This window comes from Lynx canadensis, chromosome B3 (genome assembly GCF_007474595.2).
Source record: "Lynx canadensis isolate LIC74 chromosome B3, mLynCan4.pri.v2, whole genome shotgun sequence".
Classification (NCBI taxonomy): Eukaryota; Metazoa; Chordata; class Mammalia; order Carnivora; family Felidae; genus Lynx; species Lynx canadensis.
The window spans coordinates 115833211-115856614 of NC_044308.2; the positions used below are offsets into that span (position 1 = coordinate 115833211).

At 39.7% G+C, this 23404-nt stretch overlaps 1 protein-coding gene across 1 annotated transcript in view; it reads right to left on the reverse strand.

The window, feature by feature from the left end:
* Window positions 1-817: 817 nt before the first annotated feature.
* Window positions 818-23404, reverse strand: part of LOC115516628 (synaptojanin 2 binding protein) — a 35749-nt gene continuing 13162 nt past the window's right edge. Inside the window, exons 2-4 of the mRNA XM_030319437.2 lie at window positions 15394-15530; window positions 5560-5655; window positions 818-3585 (exon numbers count right to left, since the gene is read on the reverse strand). Of these exons, the coding sequence (XP_030175297.1) occupies window positions 3445-3585; window positions 5560-5655; window positions 15394-15530 (374 nt within the window). The 3' untranslated portion in view covers window positions 818-3444. The remainder of the gene's footprint in view (window positions 3586-5559; window positions 5656-15393; window positions 15531-23404) is intronic.

The window sequence follows — 23404 nt, forward strand, 5'->3', positions numbered from 1 at the left end:
GTGCTTCCGGGAACCAGAATTTTATAAGCTCTCCAGATGATTCTAGCCTAAGAAAAGAGGACAACTATTGGCATAGAGCAGAGATTCTCAAAGTTCACTGTCAACCAGTCACCTGGAGGGATTGTTACAACACAGATTACTCAGTGCTGTACTGCTTCTGATTCAGCAGGTCTGGGATGAAGCCCAAGAATTTACTTTTCTAACAAGGTCCCCAGTGATGCTGATGTTTTGACACTGATAACCACTGCGAATAAGAAATATCACTGACAGTGGCATCCAATGTCCTGAGTTAAATCCTGATTCTACCACTACCACCTATGTAATCTTAGAAAAGTAATTTATTGGGGCGCCTGGGTGGCGCAGTCGGTTAAGCATCCGACTTCAGCCAGGTCACCATCTCGCGGTCCGTGAGTTCGAGCCCCGCGTCGGGCTCTGGGCTGATGGCTCGGAGCCTGGAGCCTGTTTCCGACTCTGTGACTCCCTCTCTCTCTGCCCCTCCCCCATTCATGCTCTGTCTCTCTCTGTCCCAAAAATAAATAAACGTTGAAAAAAAAAATTTAAAAAAAAAAAAAAAGAAAAGTAATTTATTATCTTTCCTTTGGTGTCTTTTTAAACAATACTTAGACCTCAGAATTGTGAGTCATAAACATACAGTGTACCAATCAGGATTTAGTACACTATCTAGCACAAAATATGGTAACAAGTATTAATTTCCTTTTCTATTGTACATGGCTAGATGGTGTGAATAATTAAGTTAAATCAATAGCACAGATTAAAACTTGGCAGGAAAAGAAAACAGAGACAATGGAAGCAAATGATGTCTTATTAAAATTATTCATATAAGATAATAAATACAGAAGTGTTTTAAGTATATTGTCTTAAAATACTTTCATTCAATTTTTAAAACTTGTACATAGTAATTTAGGTAGCAGGAATATTAGACACAATCTATAAAGTGAAAGATCTATATAGATCATGAATTTTTTAAATGACCTACAATGGACTTCAATACTTCATCCAGAATAAAAGTTTTCTAGAGAATCAGGAAAGTTGAATGGCATACTTGCCTAAAACTTGAATCATGCCTAAAACTTGGATCTTTTAATGCTGTTTAATTCCAGAAAAAAACTAAATTATTAAAGTGCATAAGAATCCCTATTATTAGACAAAGCAAAACTTCTACCAACAAGGGGATAAGTGTCCTATTTATTTTGAATGTCTCAAGGTCCTCTCAAGAGTTGATGTCCAAACCCTGAGATGAGTCCCGGGAGGTAAGCAGGCCCTTTGCGGAAGCTTCTGCACCAGCCTCCAAACGCAGGGCGGGCACCCAGCGTGGTGCCTCCACAGCGGGACTGGTTGAGGTGAGAACTAGAACACCGTCCGTGCTCTCTGTGGGCCCTACAGGTACAGTCGTCTAAGTGAGTCTCAAAGGTACTGAACAGTTCAGGTGTAAGAGCCTAAGTCCTACTGCGATTGTTTAAAGCAAGTTTCTCCTTAGAGCAATGGTTGGCCCAGAGGAAAGGTCTTACTAAGGTTTTTATTTTTAAAAGCCTTCCCTTTACACTCTGGCCTGATGTCATTATGTGACAGCTTTCTTTTTTGGAATTCCTGAAAAAAAAAATGTGATGGCTGCCTGCACATCTCTGTTGCTACATCATGTTCTGAGTTTCTTTTTCTTTATTGTTTTCAACTGTTACTTAACCTGATGATATACTTTTAACTTCTCATCTATTTATGAATTGCCTTAATTAGACTGTGAGCTCCTCAAGGGTCCTCAATTTGTCCCCTTTCTCCAGGGAACTTTCCCAAGTGTTTTGAGTCTCAGAACTGTTCCCGTTTGCTGTCTGCAGTATAAATTTGACATTCTTTGTAAAAGTGTCTTAACAAAGCTGGTGTCCAACCAACAAGTGTAAAATATTGACTAGATTATCCACGCTAAAAGTCGGACACGGCTGGTTGCCTCAGGGCAGGTGTTCACACTATTGCTGTCGGGATCATGTAAGGCCTGTAGCTGATAGCCAGTATATCTGGAGGGCGGAAATGATTTCTTTTTAAGCTAGAGAATCTGTCTTGGTTCAGCTCTCCTTAGTTAGGGCCTTAAAACCAACATTCAGTAGCACATGAACGGACTGGTTCCTGTCTCATTAATGTCTTTGGTATTCCTGAGCATCCATTCATCCATCTCCTTCTCTCAAGGTCTCCCCATGAAACATCCACCAAACTTCCCTATCCACTAAGATAAAACTCTTTTCTTCCCCTTCCCTGCAAAATAGTTTGTTCATTCAAAGCCACAGCCGGTGTTTAGATCCTCTCAAAACTACCTGTGATCCGAACCCTCTCAACTGAGTTGTAAGCAGAGCTGCTTCATGCCTGTCCTGACAGAGAGCAGCTCCATCACTCAGAATTTGCCTATTTCTAGAGACCAAAAGTCTGTTAGATGGCCTGAGAGGGTTCAGGTGCCACCTTGGAGGCACCGTCCTTGTGCCTTTTAGAGTTTTCTCACTGGTTTGGTTTGGCCCCATCACCATAGCCCTGACCACAATCATGCCAGCTGATCCTTTAACAGGACTGTGAGGTACCAAAAAGGTCTCTAGGGCAGCCCAGAGACCAGTCAGATTTATCTTTGCATTTCAAAGGTTGGGGAACAGACTGACTTATGTGAAGCTGGATTATGGCATTTTACCTCCACTCCACCACAGCTATTGTAAAAAGAAATATTGTTCTAAGATTTCTGATTAGTTGGTTTGGTCTTCTCTTTTTCTTTTTGGGCATCTTTGTAAGGCTCACTCCCTCAACTTCTGCTACGCATCGCATTCTTCCATTCAGAACATCCCTTATAACAGAAACCTGAAACCACAGAGCCGCTTTCCACTTCTTTAATTCTCCACGAGGCATCACTATTATACTGTCATATATGGATGTGTGTGTGTGTGTGTGTGCATTTGCTTTTTTGAAAAAGCAAAAATGCTCTCCTCACCATCCTGTGTTTGATATAGGCACCCAAGTATGTAGTTAGAAATTAAATAAAGGCCACAAAAACTTCCCAAGGAAGATCATTAAGGAGAAAAATCCTCTCTTCTCTTGCAGCACACAGCTGGCCTTTGAGGCATGCCAGCTAAGGAACAGGTATCACCCGTGCTGATGGGAAGACTGGACCTTTCCCTCTTTGGGTTGTAGCTGAACTTCTATTGGTGGTCCTAGCAAAACAGATTAACTCCCCATTTGTTCCAAGCCAAGTCTTGTCTTCAAACAATGCCTTCACTCTCCCATTAGAATATAAGGACTTGGAGATTTGGGTGGCGAGGTCCTGGCTAGGTAGCAGTCTCTTAAAATGATGTGTTGGCTACGCAGAGAGGGAAGGATATGGGAGAATGGCAGGGGAGGAGGGTGAGAGGAAGAGAGAAATGTATCTTCTATTGGGAGCACTGGAAGACAGCAAGCTTTTCAAAGTCGTTGCCGGTATCTCATGAAGGCCCATGCTGCTACCATGGTGAGGGCAAACACTGGCACCAGCACCAGAGCTATGGGGATACCACTCGGCTCCCCTTCACTTCGATGTCCTATAGGCCCATTCTGCACCTGTAACTGGAAGGAAAAGAAAAACATTACTCAAGTGACCAATGTGTGTTTACCCCAACTGAAATGTCCACGCTGACACATGACCCGGGTCCAGACCACCCAAAGCTGTAACCTCCAAGAACTATCTAGCGGGAGCCCTCTCTGTTTGTTCCAGATTGACACATCAGCGTCATCAATTCTCTGGATATAAGTCTGATGGGGAGGTGTTTAACCTTGCTGTGCTACTGACCTAAAAGGATCCGAAGGTAAGCAAGTAACCTCTTTCTGTTTCTGTACTGCCTCCACCAAGCTCTATGTCTATCATATTAGGACAATGAAGACATGAGCTGAAGCCTATTGATCCTGTGGGGAAGCTAGAAATTATTGGGCGGGGGCAGGGAGTGTCGACCTTCCTAGAAATGTTTACTTAGAAAGATTCCCAGTCATCAGAAAACAGTAAGAGCAGATCTGAGCAATGTTAACACAGGTACGGTGCCATTTTGGGAAATACTTTGCAATTCCCAAAAGGCACCCACTCCCTCCTAATATAGGGTCATGTCCTTTATCTCTACTTTCTAGCACTGGGCACAGTAAAGATGAAGTTTATATGAAACAGAAGTAAAAGACTCGGAGGAAAAAGAAAAAATCATATCCAAGTGGTAATAACCTTCCACTGCCTAAGGCATTCCCTTTTGAGGCTGGTGGCCTTTCTTAATATTAACTTTTAATAGCTAACCTGCAATTATGAGTCATAATACCATCTTGTTTCAGTTCAATGGTATCGACCTCCTCATTGCAACCAGTGAAAGTCTGATCATTCCATCTGAAAGGCAACACTGCACAAACTACCTTTTCTATCCTCTCTCCCACCTACCTCTACATCTTTCACTCATTTCCTGTTGAGATCTCCTGAGAAGGCATGCCAATAGAAAGTATGGTTTTTAGGGCTAGGCCAATTCTCTGACCAGAAATTTTATCAGGAGTTATTTATGGATGTTTCCTAAAATGTGAACTTTGAAAATCATTTCCCACATGCCTTCAAAAAGCACTAATCATACCTGAAGTGTATACCTGTGTTCGTTACTTGCCTTTATCTATTGCACAAAGCCTTCCATGCTTTATAAACAGAAGAGCCAAGGCAGAAACAGCTGATTACCAATACTGTCACTTATGGATCTGTTTTCGAATCCATCACATGCAGATTCTGCTTGCAACCATGGCTGTTTTCCCAAGTGTCTTTCATGCCTAGCCCCTTCCAATTTTGTACTATCTCCTGTTAGGCCCTTCTTCAGCCTCTGAAGCCTCACTCAAGAGCTGAGTGAGGCAGGACAGCATTAATTTAAGAGGGAGTAACTTTAAAGGCACACTGAACCTATGCTGTAAATGCACTCTGAAGACCTTGGTGCTATGGAAAGAATTAGGTCTACCTGGCTTCTCCACCCATCATCCAAATTATAAAACACTAGGAACTAAGACGTGGATGCAGGGATAGGTGCTGCTTTGATGAAACTCTGAAATCCATTTCCTTTTTCCTGGAGTTCCCCTTTGAGCATTATAGCTTTGGTCAACAGTGTCATCAAGATGGTAAGAAATGGGGTTCATGGTGGTGACAGGGAAAAGCACATAGTGGGTATCAGAAAATCCACCATCTTTCGTTTACACTTTGAGTTTCCTTAATAAGTATGTTCAAGGGCAGACATAGGCTTCCCTCCCTACTAAAAATAAAACTGATGCTGGTTGTATTTTTCCCCATTTATTTAAATTTTGTTGTCACGCTTTATATTTAAGGCACGTCACCTTGAAGCCAGGACCTAGGCTGCAAGCATACTGTTTGAATTTCCTTTCATGATAAGCAGAAGTCCCTGCAGACCCCTGCCTGTGCCAGACAAGCTCTTTAAAAAAGTGAGAATGGGAGGGGGAAAAAAAGCCAAACGCACTACCGAAGAGGCTTTATTCCCACAAAAGCCTGGTGCCAGCTCGCTGGCTGCAAATAACACCTACCCTGTGCTGTACTCTTAGGGACACAGCATAGCCTGCGTTACGAAAGAGGTCTACAGCATCCTGGTGCAGCAAGTTCTTTAGGTCTTGGCCATTTACCTGTCAAAAACAGCAAGAAAAGTAGTAAGGGAGGGAGAATGTGAATTCTCCTAAGTCAAAGATTTACATTCATGTGACTGGACATTTAAAAAACTACAGAGCAAATTCCAAGGGCTAGGAGAATGGGAATGTTACGTAGAACTCAGAGTAACTTTCGTCATTTTTAAAGCTATGTTTTCCTAGAACTGAGGTTCCATGGGCCATTTGAAGAGCACCAAGGTTTAAAAAAAAAAAAAAAAAAGTCTCTCCTTCACCTTAGCTCTTACTGCCTGTCTCATTTTGACACTTGGGTTTCTGTTACAGTATTTGTGTGTCTTCCATGAGCATCAGCCTGCTTCCCTACAGCCGACATGGTCTTCCGAGTTATCCTCTATCCTTTATATTCCTAATCCTTGGCATTGCCAGTGTCAACCCCAGAAATATAACTTGATGAAACTCTACAAATGTAACTCTACGAAACAAACCTACTAGCCCATTTTATTGGTCTTGTTCAATTGTGAACAATTTCCCTTGATTCCATGAATACTCCCATCCTTCTCCAATTTACTATTTTTACACTATTTCTTTGATGATATAAAGTCCTAAAAAAATGTTTCAGTGTAGGTCAGTCCTACCATTTAGAGGTGAGAGGTGACCGGTGGTAGTAATACTTTTTAGCGTCAGGAGTGACAGTGTCCGCAAGTGACATCTATCCTATGCTGTACTCAGTGACACAGCATAGCCCACTCTATGCAAGATTTACACATCTTTGGTACATGTTGGTGTCTGCAACAGCAACAGCACCAAGAACGCTTAATGTATTTACTTGGTAGGTTCTGTGCTGTATGCTTCACATATACTACGTAATGTACTTCTCACAATAATCCTATGAGGTAGACACCATTTTTATCTTGTCTTCACAATGAAGAAACTCTACCCTAAGTCATAGTAGGTATAGGAGCTAGGGCTAGTGTTTTTAAATACTGGAAGGTTAAAGTGCCCTTGCAATTTGCTGTTCCTTCTGTGCTATTATTCTTCCACCTTGACTATTCTATTCCACTTTGACTATTCTTTTTTTGTTCATTTATTTTGAGAGAGAGAGACAGAGAGATAGCACTAGTAGGGGAGGGGCAGAGAGACAGAGAGGGAGAGAAAGAATCCCAAGCTTTACTGCATCCTTACCCATCTAGGAGTTCTTGCTGTCAGCAAGGAGCCTGATGTGAGCCTTGATCCCATTAACCATGAGATCATGACCTGAGCTGAAATCAAGTGCTTTGTTGAAATAACAGCACTTGCTGTTGGTTGAGTTGGACACTTAACCAACTATTGTCAGCTGAAGCTCAAGCCATTGACTTATTCAAGCCTCTCATCTTGTTACTATCTTCCTTCTCCAAGAGGTTCTCCATACAATCCCCTGCCAATGCCCTTGGTGAATTAATCTAACTAACAACACTTTGGTGTTACAGACTGTCTACCTTTCCATATTAACAGTTTCCTGCTCTATTCCACTTTAGCCACCAACTGGCATATGCCTTTGACTTCAGCAATGGGCATGCTTCAGCTCCAATATCTCAAACTCCCGGACCACAATTTATACTCCTTTCACACTTCATATTCCTCTACTCAATGTGCTCATTATCCTCATCAAAATCTTTTAACCTTTTTAGGCTTTACTTGCATCCTTACCCATCTAGGAGTTCTTGCTGTTATTTCAACAAAGCACTTGGTAAACTATTCGAATCCCTAGCCCCTATGATCTTCTGCCATCTTTCCAGACCTGTACAACACACTGCATTTACTTTCCTTGTCCTGAGTTTAATGTTCCTGGGGAAAAATACACACACACACTTTCCAGCACAGATCCATGCTGGCTGACACTTGCTATATCCTCATGACCTCTCTACTAACCTGGTGAAACCCCTAATGAATTCCCAGCAGCAGCTGTTCCAGACCATTCCTACCATCAAACCCCAACTCCAACCCCATCTCTTCTCTCTGCAGATTCCTTTGCCTTATCTTTCTTGAGAATATGGATAACTTTCCACACACTCTCCATTTTCTTTCCACCTCGTTCCAAGTTTCATGACAGCCTCCCACTGCTGCTTTGCCCTTCTTTCTGAATTAGATGTTTCCTTTACCAAGGCTAAGCTATTCCCTAGTGCTCTTGGTCATATCCCTTCTAGCCTTCTTATAGAACTTAAGTGGTCCCTTGCTCCTCTTGATCCCTTTATTATTGCTCTTGGCTCCTTCTCAACTAAAATTATCCTCATTTACACAGAAAACAATATAAATATTTCTTGAACCCACTATCACCCTCTTCCCATCTTTTCTCCTCTTCCTTTCATTGCAAACTTCGTTTGAAAGCACTATCCTCCACTTCTTCAGCAGCCATTCACTCTTTATTCCCTGGTACTCTCGTAATATAAGGTGGGAGGAAAGCATACGCTGTCCTGCAGCTCAGCAGTGACTTCCCATTACCAAATCCTACAGCCCTTCCTGTCTTCAGACCTCCTCCCTTTTGCAGTTCTCTCCAATCTCAGCTTATGCATACGTAGCTCTCCTAGTTCTTGAATGATTCCTTTCCTGATGCCTCTTCCCTTCCTTCCTCTTTAAGGCGAGTAAATATTCCTCCATGTCAGTAGTCCTCTGTCTTCTGAACTTCTCTGCCATGATGACCTTTCACAATTTCACCTGTAATCTGCAACACAACTCCCAAATGTTTATCCTTATTTCTACTTCTGGATTTGCCAGTTTCTTGTTGGGTGCCTGAACCCAAATATTCTGTTAGATCCCAATCAATATATCCAACGCCTCCTTTTTTACTTCCCACAAAACCAGACTATCCCAACTTCCCTCTTTTTGCTACTACCATTCCTTCAGACTAAAACTCTGATAATATTTTTAAACTCCACTCTTTGTCAATCTTCACATACAACAGACTGTCAAATCCTATAGCCTAACACAGTATAATTCCTCATACACGATTTTCTTTGAATTGCCTCTCTCTTTAGGCTGTGGATGCTTTCAGATGAACTATCATGATCACCTTCTCTCTGATTCACTTTCCTCTAGGCCCTCCCCCATTCTAACCTATTCAAACACTAGGTCTCCAGATCAATCCTCCTAAAGTACAATCCTATGTATACCACTTTACTGCTTAAAAACAAAAACAAAACTGGAGGCAGGGAGAATGACTGATTTTTCATTCTGGTATGCAAAGTCCTCCAGGAAATGGCTCCAACCCACATTCCCAGTTTAATCTCACGTTATTCCTTTTCATAACTGTGCTCTAAGTCACATAACTCACTGTCCCTAGGACATAAAACATATATTCTTACCTTCATACCTGTGCCCTAGCTATTTCCACCATCTGAATACACTTCCCGTTTTAAAAATTCTATGTATCTAACAAGATCAGTCCTGCTATCTATAGTGTAGAAGTGAATATAGTTTTCTAGTTGATGGACTTTGATTTCATGCTACAAAAGCCACCTTCTGATTAGTGTGTGTGTGTGTGTGTGTGTGTGTGTGTGTGTGTGTGTTTTGGTAGCCATGCCACAGGGAAAGAACTTCAGGAGTCCTAGAACCATCACAATGAATTCTCAACAACTCAACTTTCCAGTTAATTCCTGAGGGAGAGAATAGGTGTGAGACTGCTGATTATACTGAGAAGGCTCCTGTAACTGATCTACCCCATGTGATAACTGTATTTTTCATTGTAAGGAAATAAGTGTTTTCTCTTAGAGACAAATAATGAAGCAGTCATGTCAACAAATGCCAAAGATACCAGAGCTCAGTATGAGAGCCACGTTTCATAATGACATGAATGCAAGTGGGAGAACTGAGTCACTACATGACATGCGATGGCAGGAGTACTGAGGTCAAAGTCATCTTTGCAATCACAGCCAACACTAATTGCTAGGAATCACTGCATATTTATCATCATGTCTGGAGAGGTCTCTTCATTTTACACGTACTAACCTATTTAGTCTTCGCGATGATCCCATGAGTTAGGAACCCCCCATGTTATAGATGAAAAACTTGAAAGGCTAAGCAGCTTGTCCACAGGCATAAAGAATGGAAGCAGCAAAGCCAGGACTCAAATAGCCTGGCCGCAAAACCTTCACTTTAAAATGCAAAACCATACGGGTGCCTGGATGGCTCAGTTGGTTAAGCAGCCCACTTCGGCTCAGGTCATGATCTCGCAGGTTCGTGGGTTCGAGCCCCGCATTGGGCTCTGTGCTGACAGCTCAGAGTCTGGAGCCTGCTTTGGATTCTGTGTCTCCCTCTCTCTCTTTCTCTGCCCCTCCCCCACTCCTGCTCTCTCAAAAATAAAAAAACAACAACACGAACCCATAGAAGTTTACATTGTAAGTAAGGATTTGATTTCAGGAACATATCACTATCCATCATATTGATGTTGTTCACTGAATTTTTACTGGTTTTACAGTTTCATTTGTTTCAAACGTTATACATTTAAAAAATTTTAGTTGTATAAAATATAAGTTGTTCATATATTTTTATTCATGTGCATATATTGAAGCAGCATTAAAATTTAAGAAGCTAAAATTTAGTCAAGTGCCACTTCATTGACAAGACCTTTCTAAAGAATTCTAGTGTGAGTGATTTACTTTTCTGTATCTCCATACTATTTAGTGATCTTAAAGCTCAAAGCGAACTCTGTCCTATATTACATCACTTTACATTGTACTGTAAATAACTTGGAAAGGCTGTATTGCAAAACTCATCGTTATAGCTCCTGTTATATCTAAAGAGTACTTTGAACAACACTTGAGTAGAATAAATGTTACGTGATCTCCTGAGGTTTGCTCATAGACTGCATCCTGTAAGAGCCCGACTGACCTATTATCAGTATTATACAATGCTGAAAGGCCTGGACTCTGACAGCAGCTTTATCTGCCAGTGACTCAGTGTGTAACCTTGGTCCTCACCTGAGCCTCCTTCTGCCAATGGGGAAGAAAGACATTGGTAATATCAGGCAAAAGAAGGTGCTAGACTGGGCACACGCCAATTATACCAATTATGCCTTTCTTTCAACTCTCCTAGTTAAGCCTAAAGGTATTCTAATATAAAAGGACACTTACTCTAATTACTTAAAAAACCAAAATAAAACCCACGGGGGCGCCTGGGTGGCTCAGTTAGTTAAGCGTCTGACTCTTGATTTTGGCTCAGGTCATGGTCTCGTGGTTTCGTGGTTTCGAGGCCCACTCTGTGCACTGACTGCATATGGAGCCTGCTTAGGATTCTCCTCTCTCCACCCCTCCTCTGCTTGTACTCTCTCTGCCTCTCTCAAAATAAATAAATAAACTAAAAACAAAAAACAAAAAAACCCAAACAAGAGGCTTTTAGACATTCCAAGGGAATTTCTTTTTTAAACCATTTCTTATCCTCAAGGTAAAACAGCCCCATAAAACAAATCATGATTCTTTGTCTCATGACAAGGCCACCTCTAATCCAAAGCCAAACTGGCTTTCCAAAATTTGCCTCCTCTAAGCATTTTTAGATTCTACCTCATACTGACTAACCACCAAGTTCTGTAGATTTTACCCCTAAATGTATGTGGAGCTCACTCTTTGTCACCACCCATACTAATAAATGGAGGTTCTCGATACGTGATCCCAGAACCAGCAGCATTAGCATTCACTTGGGAACTTAAAAGTTAAAAGCAATCCATGCTTTCACAAGCCATCCACGTGATTCTGAGTTTGAGTTAATTCTAATCTAAACTAACTGAAACAAACTTTAGTGGTCTCTACATCCAGCCTACTTACCCTATTTAATACATATGCTGTGCATACACAGATTTCATCAGTGATTTTCCATTTACCAAAGTAGTGATTTTCAAATATGAGTCTATTGACCCATCACAGAAGACAGTGAGGTCAATCCAGTGGGTCAAGAGCAGTATTTAACTTTAAAAAAGTGAAATTAGAAGAAAACATAACAGAATGTATCACATATAGAAGAGATATTATTTTCTTAAACTTTGCTTCAATTATGTCTGTATGCATGTGCATGTGTGTGTGTATTACCTACTATAGGTCATAACGTGAAACGTTTCAATAGCACTTGCCTACAGTAATGCCTCTCAAAATTTATTCACATTTTTTATTCATACCCCAGGGATCGTGTTATAATGAAGATTTTGATTCCAGTACGTCTGGGAGGGTTTCTGAGACTGCATTTCTAATAAGATCGCAAGTAATGGCCAGATGGTCCGTGGATCTCACTTTTAGTACCAAGCTACTCAACCAAGAAACCTAGAACATTGCTAAACTTGCTACTTCAGCTTCCTTAACTCATGGCATAGTTTTCTTGAACTTGAGATATGGCAGATTTGCAACATGCTAGAAAATTTTGCTGACTGAATGTTCGGAGAACTGTAATGGTGGTGTTCTAGTTCACATATATGTTTTTCCCTTTAACTATAGTTGTTAGCAGTCTTCAAAATGGAGTTTCCTATTTTCTGTCTTAGGAAATTAATAAACTGAGTTAAATTTAGTTTTCTTTGATGATTAACAATTTTGAATAGCCTGAAAAAAATTTTTTGAATTGCCTCAAGAGCTCTAACTATAGAATAATATCAATATAAATGTATAAAATGTAGAGAAGAAATGGACTCAATTTAATAAGCACTGACTTCTGATTATACTCTGGATATTTTAATTTCTTGCCAAGATCCTGAAATGAACTTTCAGTCACCAAATTAAGAATTATATTTGACAAGAACAAGAAATGGAGCTGACTAGTGGCCCAATCTGTGTGTACCATTTTGTTATTACAAGGGGTTTGGTCAAAATGGAATATTCATTTATTCAATGCAAAACTCAGCCACATCACCTTGAGCTCCTGAGCTTCATAAAAATGTTGAGTTGGCCAAGGACTGACTATTCTTGACTATCCACCTCCCTTCATTGAGTCAGACACACAAGGAAAATAAACCTAGGCAGTTTAATTTTTTTCAGAAAAATAAAATTTCCCCAGGTTCCCTGGTAACCTATACAAATATTAAATCACCCTCACTATCACATGCACAAAATAAACTTTGGTGAGGAATCTCCATCTCCAGCCCTCATGTCAACCTCAGCTCTATTCCATCGGTAAGATCTGTTTTTGTTTCATGGTGGTCAGATGCAATAGGGCCTTAAATTGCATGGTAAGTCATGCAATTACTTAATATTCCTTGAAAAACATGGGCATAATCTGGGGAGAAATGGAAAGATTGTATTGTCAATAATAATTCACAGGAAACCTAGATCCCTTAATGATACTTCTATTAGTTATCCAAAATGAATGTGCTAAGGAAGTGACTCCAAAGCCAGTAATCGGGTACTTAAGTACGTCAAAGGGATAAAGTGAGTTACAGAGGAGACATAACCATTTAGTGGTTAATGCCTAACAAGTTAACCTAAGGACAGAAAGGGGATAAGATGGTAAGGCAACAGAAGCTTATTTCTTAAGGAACAGGGTCTAGAAAGAAGAATTTTGGAGCAAACCTCTGGAAGGGAAACTGGAGTCAAATAAGATAGCCCCAGAAAGAACAGAGAAGGGTGCCTGGGTGGCTCAGTCGGCTAAGTGTCCAACTTCAGCTTAGGTCATGAGTTTATGAGATCAAGCCCTGTGTCAGGCTCTATGCTGACAGCTCAGAGCCTGGAGCCTGCTTCGGAGTCTATGTCTCCCTCTCTCTGCCCCTCTCCCGCTCACGTTCTGTCTCTCTTTCTCTCAAAAATTAACATAAAGAAATTTAAAAAAAGAAAAAAGAATGGAGAGAATATACTGGCCTTGTCCTCCTGTACATGCTTTTTCTCTTTCTCAGCTTTCCTTTATTTCTCTCCATATCTGTCTTAAAATTTTGCCTTTTCTTTGCTGGGCATTTCCTCCCTCTTTTCTTTGCCATGTCTTAACTGGCCAAAACATAAACTTGAATCATTCTTTGTTATGTGTCTTACAGATATTTGTTTAATACTTAATATCTTTTATAGATCTTTGTAATATTTCTCATATTTCTTTTACTTTGATAAAGTAAAATCCTCCTTGCTATAAATTTTAAAAAGAAGCGAGTTGAGTTTTTTCGACATCTACTTTTTCTTTTCATGGACATTTATCTCCTACCATACCCTTTTAAAAAACTTGAGCGGACCTTCCAGTAATTTCTTTTCTCCGTGAGGCAATGACCCACATAAGTAAGGCCCCTCATCTCAGCTTATGTCTAATAAATTCTCTCATAATGAGCTTTATGTCCTTTTTTCCCCTAATTCTATCCCTTATATTCAGTTTTGATATGAAACCATACATAAAATCTATTAATTCACATGCAACTTTCTGTTTAGGAGAACGAGTCTGAGCTCCTCATTTACCTCTTAGGAAGCAGTACAGTATACTGATTAAGAGTAAAGTCTCCAAATTCAGACAGACCAGTTTTAGCCCTCTGCCACCTACTAGCTGTGTGACCTTGGGCGAGCGGCTTGACTTCACTAAGAACTCAGCTTCTTTAGCTGCAAAATAGTCATAATAAACGTATCCACCTCGTAGGATTACCACAATATTAAACAAATTTAAAGTTCTCAGCATATTGCTCAGCATACGGTGCTCAAAAACTAACCATTCTCATTCTTCAATAATCTATCTTTTACCAAACTTTTTTGAATAACATGGTTGTCCTCTTAACCCCTATACTTTTCAAATGTAACCCAGGCCCCAGTTTCCTGGAGACAATGTGGTAAATGGCACTTTAAAATGCATAGTTTCTAACTACATGCTATACCTTTAACAACTCACTCTCAAATTTTCCTTAATGTACCATTCAAGCTGATTTCATGTTTTTAGGATATCTTTCTCCAGGGAGCCATAGGAAATAATCTGCTTGTAAGCTTCTCAGGATCGTTTTGGGATAAAGGTATTTATCACTGTACCTCTCAAATTAATAAACAGGATCTAGCAGCTCAATGGACTGAAAAGAGGCAAAACAGTTGGTGAGAAGGACGAAAATAGGATGTTACCATCCATGACACTGTATTTATATTTTGGATCAGCCAACCTTTCTGGGCTTGCCTGGATTTCTCAACCTGTTCATCTGTTAAATATATATTGAACATTGTGCAAGGATACAAAAAATTTAAAAAGATCCAGTCCCTGCCCTTGAGGAACTTCTAGAACATTAAAAAAACAAAAACAAAAACCTAATGCTTACCATGTAGTGTCTTATTACAAAATACATAGCAGAGTGAAATGGGAGCACCGTGGACACATATCCAAATGAGAATGCATTCCGATTTCCAATTCTTAATAACAGGTGAGAAAGGATCTGAGTCTAAAAAGGACACTTTAATTCCTACCTTCCTTTTTTGTCTCTTTGGAGTAAAGGAAGACACACATTAGTGTTTCAATTAACAAAAGGGAGGTGATAAAGTATAACTGAAGAAAGACAACAATTGTGGGTTTTAAGTCCTTTTCCCCCATATCGGTCCCTCACCCTCCCTGTTCCCTGTTTTTTGAACTTGGGTAAGTAGCTTCATATTCTGGACTTACAGGCCTTGCTATCAAGTGAGGTATTATCCTCCTTGTTCCATGGCAGGGCTGGAAAAGGTGACTGATCAAGGTCCCTCCCACCGAATTCTACAATCCAGAAATTTCCAGATCCAAAAAGGCAGGCAGAAATCTTCCCAAAGAAGGGGCCAAGGGTAAGAACTGGGGTCTAGGGAGCAAGGAACAGCGAAGGAGGCCGAAGCCAGTTCTCACCGAGAGGATCTTATCACCCTCCTGGAGCCGCCCATCCAGGGCCGCAGCCCCATTCTCTTTGATGCGGCTGACGTAGATGCCACTGTCGTTGGAGACATACTGCTGATCTGTCCCACCGACGATGTTGAAGCCCAGCCCTGAGAAAATCATGGAGGAGTTGTGAAGGAGAGAGTAGCGAAGAAGAAAGGGATTAGAGAAGAAGAGGAAAAAGAAAGAGGAAAGGCCTACTGGGGAGGGGAGGCTGGCGAGTCAACTGTGACGTAACTAGTCAATAGACCCAGGCAAGGTCAATGAAAAGTATCATCAACAGAGGTCAACAGTACCCAGAGTTGCCCACTTAGACCAAGCTAGACTAAAAATACAAACAGGGTAATCAACATAGTTTGTTGAGTATGAAAACAAAAATCTATACTAAACTCAGTTAAAGAATAATGGTGATTCTTGTAAGATGTGCTTCTGTTCACATCTGATTTTGATTCTGCTGGTGGCTTTCAGAGGACCCAATTCTCGACTTTCTCGATATTAATGTAACAGGGTAAGCAGTGTTCATGAGAAGAAGCCATGCATTTAACTAATTAGCAAATGAGCTATTTTTTTTTAATACTTATTTAAGTAATCTCTACACACAAAGTGGGGCCTGAACTCACAACCCAGAGATAAAGCATTGTGCATGTTGTTCTGACTGAGCCAGCCAGGTGCCCCTCAACTATTTTCAATTTAGTGGAGGAGAGATTCCTAACCAAACCTTCCCCTTCATACTTCTCTTCTCCCAACCTTGAGGACAATTTGTGTATGGAGGTGTTTTGGAGGAAATGGTCTTAGGAGTTTCATTTTTCCTTCTACTTAGCATGAAGGGAACTAGGGAGGTAACTGAAGCTTCATGATGGGACCAAATCACCAAATTCACTCTTGTTTCCTTTTCTACTTTCAGTGCAAACAACTACATATTCAGGTAGTTTGCCAAGTTTTATCCACTGTAGAGAACGGACTACCCACTGATTAGCAACTCTCCATCTTGCCCCTCACCCTCACCCCTGGCAACTACCCTTCGATTCTTTGCTTCTGTGAGTCATTTAAATAGGTATAAAATTTCAGTTATGCAAGATGAGTAAGTTCTAGAGATCTGAAGTACAACATGGTGCCTACAGATAATAACAGTGTTACCGTACTCTTAAAAATCAGTTAAGAGAGTAGGTCTCATCTGACCACCAAAGTATCATTTCCATGGACCCACCACTCAGCTGTTGGAAGAATTTCACTTTACAAAAACCACTTTTATAAAGGAAAGAAAAGGAAAAGAAAGAATATAAAAGAAAAGGAAAGAACCTCCTGGGGTTTTCTTTATGTCAGATACTGTAGAATTCATAGCCACAGCGAAAAGAGAAAAGGGTTTGGAAACAATGAAAAAACAAAAGTCTGGTGGCACGATTAGAAGGAATGGCCGTAATCACTAGCTTACTATTGGTTTCAACAGAAAAGATACTTAAGGAGACATACGTGGGCTTTCTTAAAAATTCTCCCCATTGATAGGATGAAAGCTTCCATGTAAAGCTCACAGTGTTAACACAAGTACTAGCAAATCAATCTGTGAGTGAAAGAAACACATGGCCAAAAGGAGAGAAGCAACAGGAAACATCTCATTTACATAGCATACCTTGTGCACAGAGTCTCTGCAGGTAGAGAATGAAAAGGATTTAAGATACATGATAGAAAGAGCTACTTCTAGAAGATGACTATTTCAACTTCCTTGAAGGGTAGGGTATGAAAACTTAAGTTATTAAATGGTTTTTCTTAGAACACTCTTAATTTGTTTCATAGTGGGTGGGAGGTACTGGAAAGGGGATGGTGGGTAGTTATAACTATGAGAAAGGGGATGGTGGGTAGTTATGAGAGAAGACAGAAAGGTAGGTGAAGCCTGATTGTTGAAGGCTTTGAAACCACTTCAAAACTGTGACTGGTTTGAGCAAGGTGGCTGAGGACAACCAGCCTCTCACAATACTAACACAAACTATTTGGAGCAAATCTTTCAAATCTAACATCTTTACTAAACACTATAGGTGACTGGGGATTTGGGGAATAGGAAGCATCTGTTAAGCAGCCTAATGCAATGTAAGTGTTAGAAAGAGGAAGGAATTTACTACTGTTATTCAAAGCTACAGAAGAGTGCCTTAAAAAAAGGAGAGTGGGAGAAATCTAATCGAAATTTTCTATGAACATGTAAGTACAGTCTACTCTCACCCAGAAGTCATGCTTCAGTGGCATGTTTATAAGCGATCACTATGTCAGCTGTAAATGCACTACGCCATTTAACATGAAAACTCTGAGGCTGGCAGGAAGTCTCCTTCTTCATTAAGAGCATTTAGAGAACTGAACTCACCCATAATTCGAAGCATTGCTGAAATAAAATGGGAGTCACCAAAGCACTGGGCAGCAGTACTACCAGTTCAAACCTGGGCCCTACATTAATCCCCAAGTCATCTGTTCATTAAAAATTCCCGATCATTTACTATGCGTCAGGCACTGTGTTATGTTCTGAGGAAGACATAAAGCTAAACTGGATAGTCCCTGCTTTAACCACAAACAGAAATTTACCCTCTTGCCTGTCCCTTTTAGATTGTGCAGAGGCTAATTAGAGGCAGAACACCTGGTCATAAATTCAACTCCATAACTTATCACATGTGTGGACTGACTAAGTCAGTGTACCTCAAATCCTCGGTTTCCTTTTCTGTAACGTAAGGATTACAAATTCTGCCCTCTCTACCTCAAAAGGTAATTGCTAGGGTCTAATAACATCAAATCTGAAAAAATCCTTCATAATCTACAAAGTAGTTACTGTAAGAGCAGTTGTCAATAAACAGTGGTGCCTGCTACAGCCCAAACTGGACAGTTTGATGGAAAAAAGATTAAAAAAGACACAGTACAAATGTGGAAAGTCCTAAAATATAAGAAGACAGATAAAAAGTCCATCCAACTATTAGAACAAGACTGGTTTGGAACTCAAACTTATTGAAATTAAGTATATCTATGGTGACCCAGACATCCCCATCAGGAAGAGTTTCTAGCAAGGGTGGTATTTAAAATACACAACAGTCAGTCCAGCACATGTACCAATCAATTGCAACAGATGTCAGCTAGAAACAACCAGAAGGAGAAGGGCTCTCCCAGTATGTATCTGCTGATTACCAACTGTGTCTCAGGAAAATCTTCCATAAATAGGGTAGACCACCGATCCTAGTTTGTCTGGGAGTCTTGATGAATACCTGTTATAATTAAAATAGTCCCCTTCAACTTAAAAAGCATCTCATTTTGGACCACTGTGATCATCCTATCTATAAAGGATAATGTAAAAATGTTAACTGCAGCATGTTTTGTGGTAGGGTAAAACTGATGGTAATTTAGATGTCTATACATTAGGGAACTGATAACTAAAATATAGTTAAAAGTCAGAAGCACTAAGTAATCATATCTAAGGTAACAGGGTTTTAAAATGTAATGTTGGTTATTAATAGCCCAATATCTCCTTATAAATTAGAAACCCATGCACACAAAACAGTATTACCTACTTACAAAAATGCATGTATGTATAGGGGCACCTGGGCGGCTCAGTTGGTTAAGCATCTGACTCTCGATTTCAGCTCAGGTCATGATTTACGGTTCATGAGATCGAGCCTCAAGTCGGACTCTGCCCTGACAGTGCAAAGCCGCCTTGGGATTCTCTCTTTCCTTCTCTCTCTCTCTCAAAATAAATAAATATTTTTTTTAAAACACAAAAGACAAAAGTACATGTATTGTTAAAGACATGTAAAGACACGTTAGAATGGGTACCTATGGGGGAAAGGGTACAAGATGAAGTTTAGGGATAAAGGACAAAAATCAAACCAGAGAGGGACCTTGCATTTACTGATGATGACAATGTGTTATGGACCTAAAGGATACAATTAATTCAGCTCTCAGCATCTATGATCCAAAAGGGGCTGAGGGAGAGGAAAAAAGAAAAAGACTAGGACTCAATGGCTTTTTAAAAAGTGAGTGAATGAAGAAGTATTACATAGTGAACTCGGGTTATAATGTGCCAATAATTTTTTTTAAACGTGATAAGATTAAAATGCACTGCTTGGTCTCTAATTTGGAAAAGAAGTCTAAATGCAAGGAAGTAAAGATGGCATAAGAATTACACCACCGTAGGACTAGGAGAGAAAGAAAGTACATCTTGTATAGGAGCTTTGCAAAGTCAAACAAGAAATGCCTTCTTGTGGACACCCCCCAACCTGTCTCCAAGTCTGGACCTTGGGCTCATTTATGTATAAGAGCAGTAATAGTAGAAGCAACAGTTAATATTTACGGAGCATTTAATATGTACCAGCTACCATGCTATGCACTTTGCATACATTATCTCATTTAATCTTCTCAACAAACAGGTGAAGTGATTATTACATTTTACAGATGAATTTGAAGATGAGGCATGAAGAGATTAAGTAATTTTACAAAAGGTTAATCTGGATGTTTGATTCCAAAGTGTGAGTTTTAAATCATTTTGCCATACTCTATCGTTGTAGAAAATAGAAACAACTGCTTTAGGAAAAAAAATCTGCTAAGCAAGGCTGGCTATCTTGGGAGGGAACTTGCCTTTGAGCTGGCCGAACAAGCAATGTTGGAATAATGCTTGTAGAACAGTTCCCAACAGTAATATATTCCAGAGGAAGAACTGGTCATTCTGGAGTTCTGTCACTTTAATCTCAGTCCCTAGTGCTTACTTTCAGGCCAAAGAAAGAAAAGCCCTTCATTTATTTTAGATTCTTGTCTTTAAAATTTGTAAGTTATAAGGTAAAAAACAATGTTTAACCATATTGCTCTAGAAATAATAATTCTGGACATAATGAAAATGAAACAAAATAGTCCATTAACACCAATGATGGTAGCCACTTCTTGAATTAGGAATATCAGATTAACAAAACACCCTTATTTCCCTCACTATCAGCATGCAGGTTTTTTTTTTTATCCCAAGATAATCTCACTAATTTTCACTAGATGTCAATCAAACTCACTGTTTGTTTAGTGGTAAAATATATGTAACATAAAATTTAACTTTTTAGCCACTTTTTAAAAATGTTTATTTGTTTTTGAGAGGAAGAGAGAGAGAGAGAAAGAAGCAGAGAGACAGAATCCCAAGCAGGCTCCCCACTGTGAGCACAGAGCCCGACCCAGGGTTCGAACTCACAAACCATGAAATCACGACCTGAGCTGAAATTGAATGGATGCTTAACCAACTGAGCCACCCAGTGCCTCTAGCCATTAAAAAAATTTTTTAAATAATATTTTAATGTTTATTTATATTTGAGAGAGACAGAGTGTGAACAGGGGAGAGGCAGAGAGAGAGGGAGACAGAATCTGAAGCAGGCTCCAGGCTCTGAGCTGTCAGCACAGAGCCCGATGCGGGGCTCGAGCCCACAAACTGCCAAGATCATGACCTTAGCCAAAGTCGGACACTTAACTGGCTGAGCCACCCAGGCACCCCTAAAAAATTTTTTTAATGTTTATTTATTTTTGAGAGAAAGACACAGCACGACTGGGGGAGGGGCAGAGACAGGGAGACACAGAATCTGAAGCAGGCTCCAGGCTGTAAGCTGTCAGCACAAAGCCCAATGCATGGCTTGAACTCACAAACCATGAGATCATAAACTGAGACGAAGTCCGACACTTAACCAACTGAGCCACCCACGCGACCTATCACTAGCCATTTTTGAATGTATAATTAAATGGCATTAAGTACATGCACAATGTTGTGCAACCATCACCACTATCCATATCCAGAACTTTCTCATCATACCAAACAAAAATTCTGTACCCATTAAACAGTAATTCCTCCCCTTCACCTTGGTAACCTCTATCATACTTTAGGTCTCTAGGAGTTTGCATGTTCTGTATACCTCATGTAAGTGGAATCATACAATATTTGTCCTTTTGCGACTTGCTTCTTTTTCATTTAGCATAGTATCTTCCAGGTTCATCCATGTTGTAACATGTATCAGAATTTCATTCTTTTTAAAGGCTGAATAATATTCCATTGTATGTACATACCATATTTTGTGTATCTACTCATCTCTCAGGGGACATTTGGTTATTTCCACATTTTGGCTACTGTGAATAATGCTATGAACATTGGTGTACAAGTATCTATTTGAGTCCCTGCTTTCAATTCCTTTGGGCAATTATCTAGGAACTGAATTGCTGGATCACATAGCAATTTTTTAACAATTTGAGGAACTGCTCAAATGTTTCCCACAGTGGCTGCATCATTTAAGATTCCAACAAGCAATGCGCAGGGTTCAAATTTCTCCATATCCTTGCCAATACTTATTTTTACTTGTCTTTTAGATAATAGTCATTCTAGTGGATGTGAAGTGGTATATCATTGTGATTTTGATTTGCACTTTCCTAAGGCTGTGATGTTGAATATCTTTTCATGAGTTTATTGGCCCATATGCATATCTTCTCTGGAGAAATATCTTTCAAGTCCTTTGCTTATTCTGAATTGGTTTTGTTGTTGTTGAGTTATAAGAGTTCTTTATATACTGGATATTAATCCATTATCAGATATATGACTTGCAAATATCTTCTCTCATTCTGTGTTATCTCTGTGTCTTCTGATGCACAAAATTTTTAATTTTGGCAAAACCCAATTTATTTTTTTCACTGCCTGTACATTTTGTGTCATAGCCAAAAAACAAAAACAAAAACAAAAAAAAACCCCACCAAACTCAAAAATGTAAATATTTTCCCTATCTTTTCTTTTAAGAGTTTTATAGTATTCGCTTGGGGGGGGGAAGGGTGTAGGGGGACAGATAGTCTGCTCACTTGCTTATTTACTTATTTATAAGTTTTTATTTAAATTCCTGTTAGTAAACATACAGTGTAGTAAACATACAGTGTAATATTAGTTTCAGGTGTGCAGTATAGTTATTCAACACTTCCATACAATACCCAGTGCTCATCACAACAAATGTACTTCTTAATCCCCATCACCTACTTAACCCATCCCCCGGCCCACCTCCTTTATGGTAACCCTCAGTTTGTTCTGTATAGTTAAGAGTCTGTTTCTTGGTTTGCCTCTCTCTCTTTTCCCTTTGCCGATTTGTTCTGTTTCTTAAATTTCACATATGAGTGAAATCATGTATTTGTCTTTCTCTGACTTATTTCACTTAGCATAATAGTCTCCAGCTCCATCCATGTTGTAAATGGCATGATTTCATTCTTTTTTTTATGGCTGAATAATACTCTATTGTGTAACATATATTCCAAATCTTCTTTATCCACTCATCAATCAATGGACAGAGTTAGCTCTTACATTTCGGTATCTGATGTACTTTTAGTTTTTGTATGAGATGTAAGGCAAGAATCCAACTTCAGTGCTTTGCATTTGCAGATCCAGTTTTCCCAACACCATTTATTGGAAACTGGAAACTGTCCTTCCACACAACGAATGGTCTTGGCACCCTTTCCAAAATCATTTAACCGTATAGGAGAGGGTTTGTTTCTGGCCCCCCATTTTTATGCCAGTGCTCTATATATCTGTCCTTATGTCGGGGCCACACTATTTGGAACACTGTAGCTTTGTAGTAAGGCTTGAAATCAGGAAGTTTTGAGTTCCCCAACTTCGCTTTTTCTTTTCAAGATTGCTCTGGCTATTAGGGGTCCTTTGACATTTCATATGAATTGTAGAGTGTGGTTTTCTATTTCTACAAAAAGGCTGATTAGATTTTGACAAAGATTGCATTACTATACAGAATGCTTTGATAGTATTGTCTGTCATCTTAACCATATTAAGTCTTCCAGTCCATGAATGTGGAATGTATTTCTACTTATTCATGTCTTCATTTTTTTTCAGCCAAAATTTGTAGTTTTCAATGTACAAATTATTGCCCCCTTGGTTAAACTCACAAGTGTTTTATTCTTTTTGATGCTACTGTAAATGGAATTATTTACTTAATTTCCTTTGCAGATTGTTCATTGT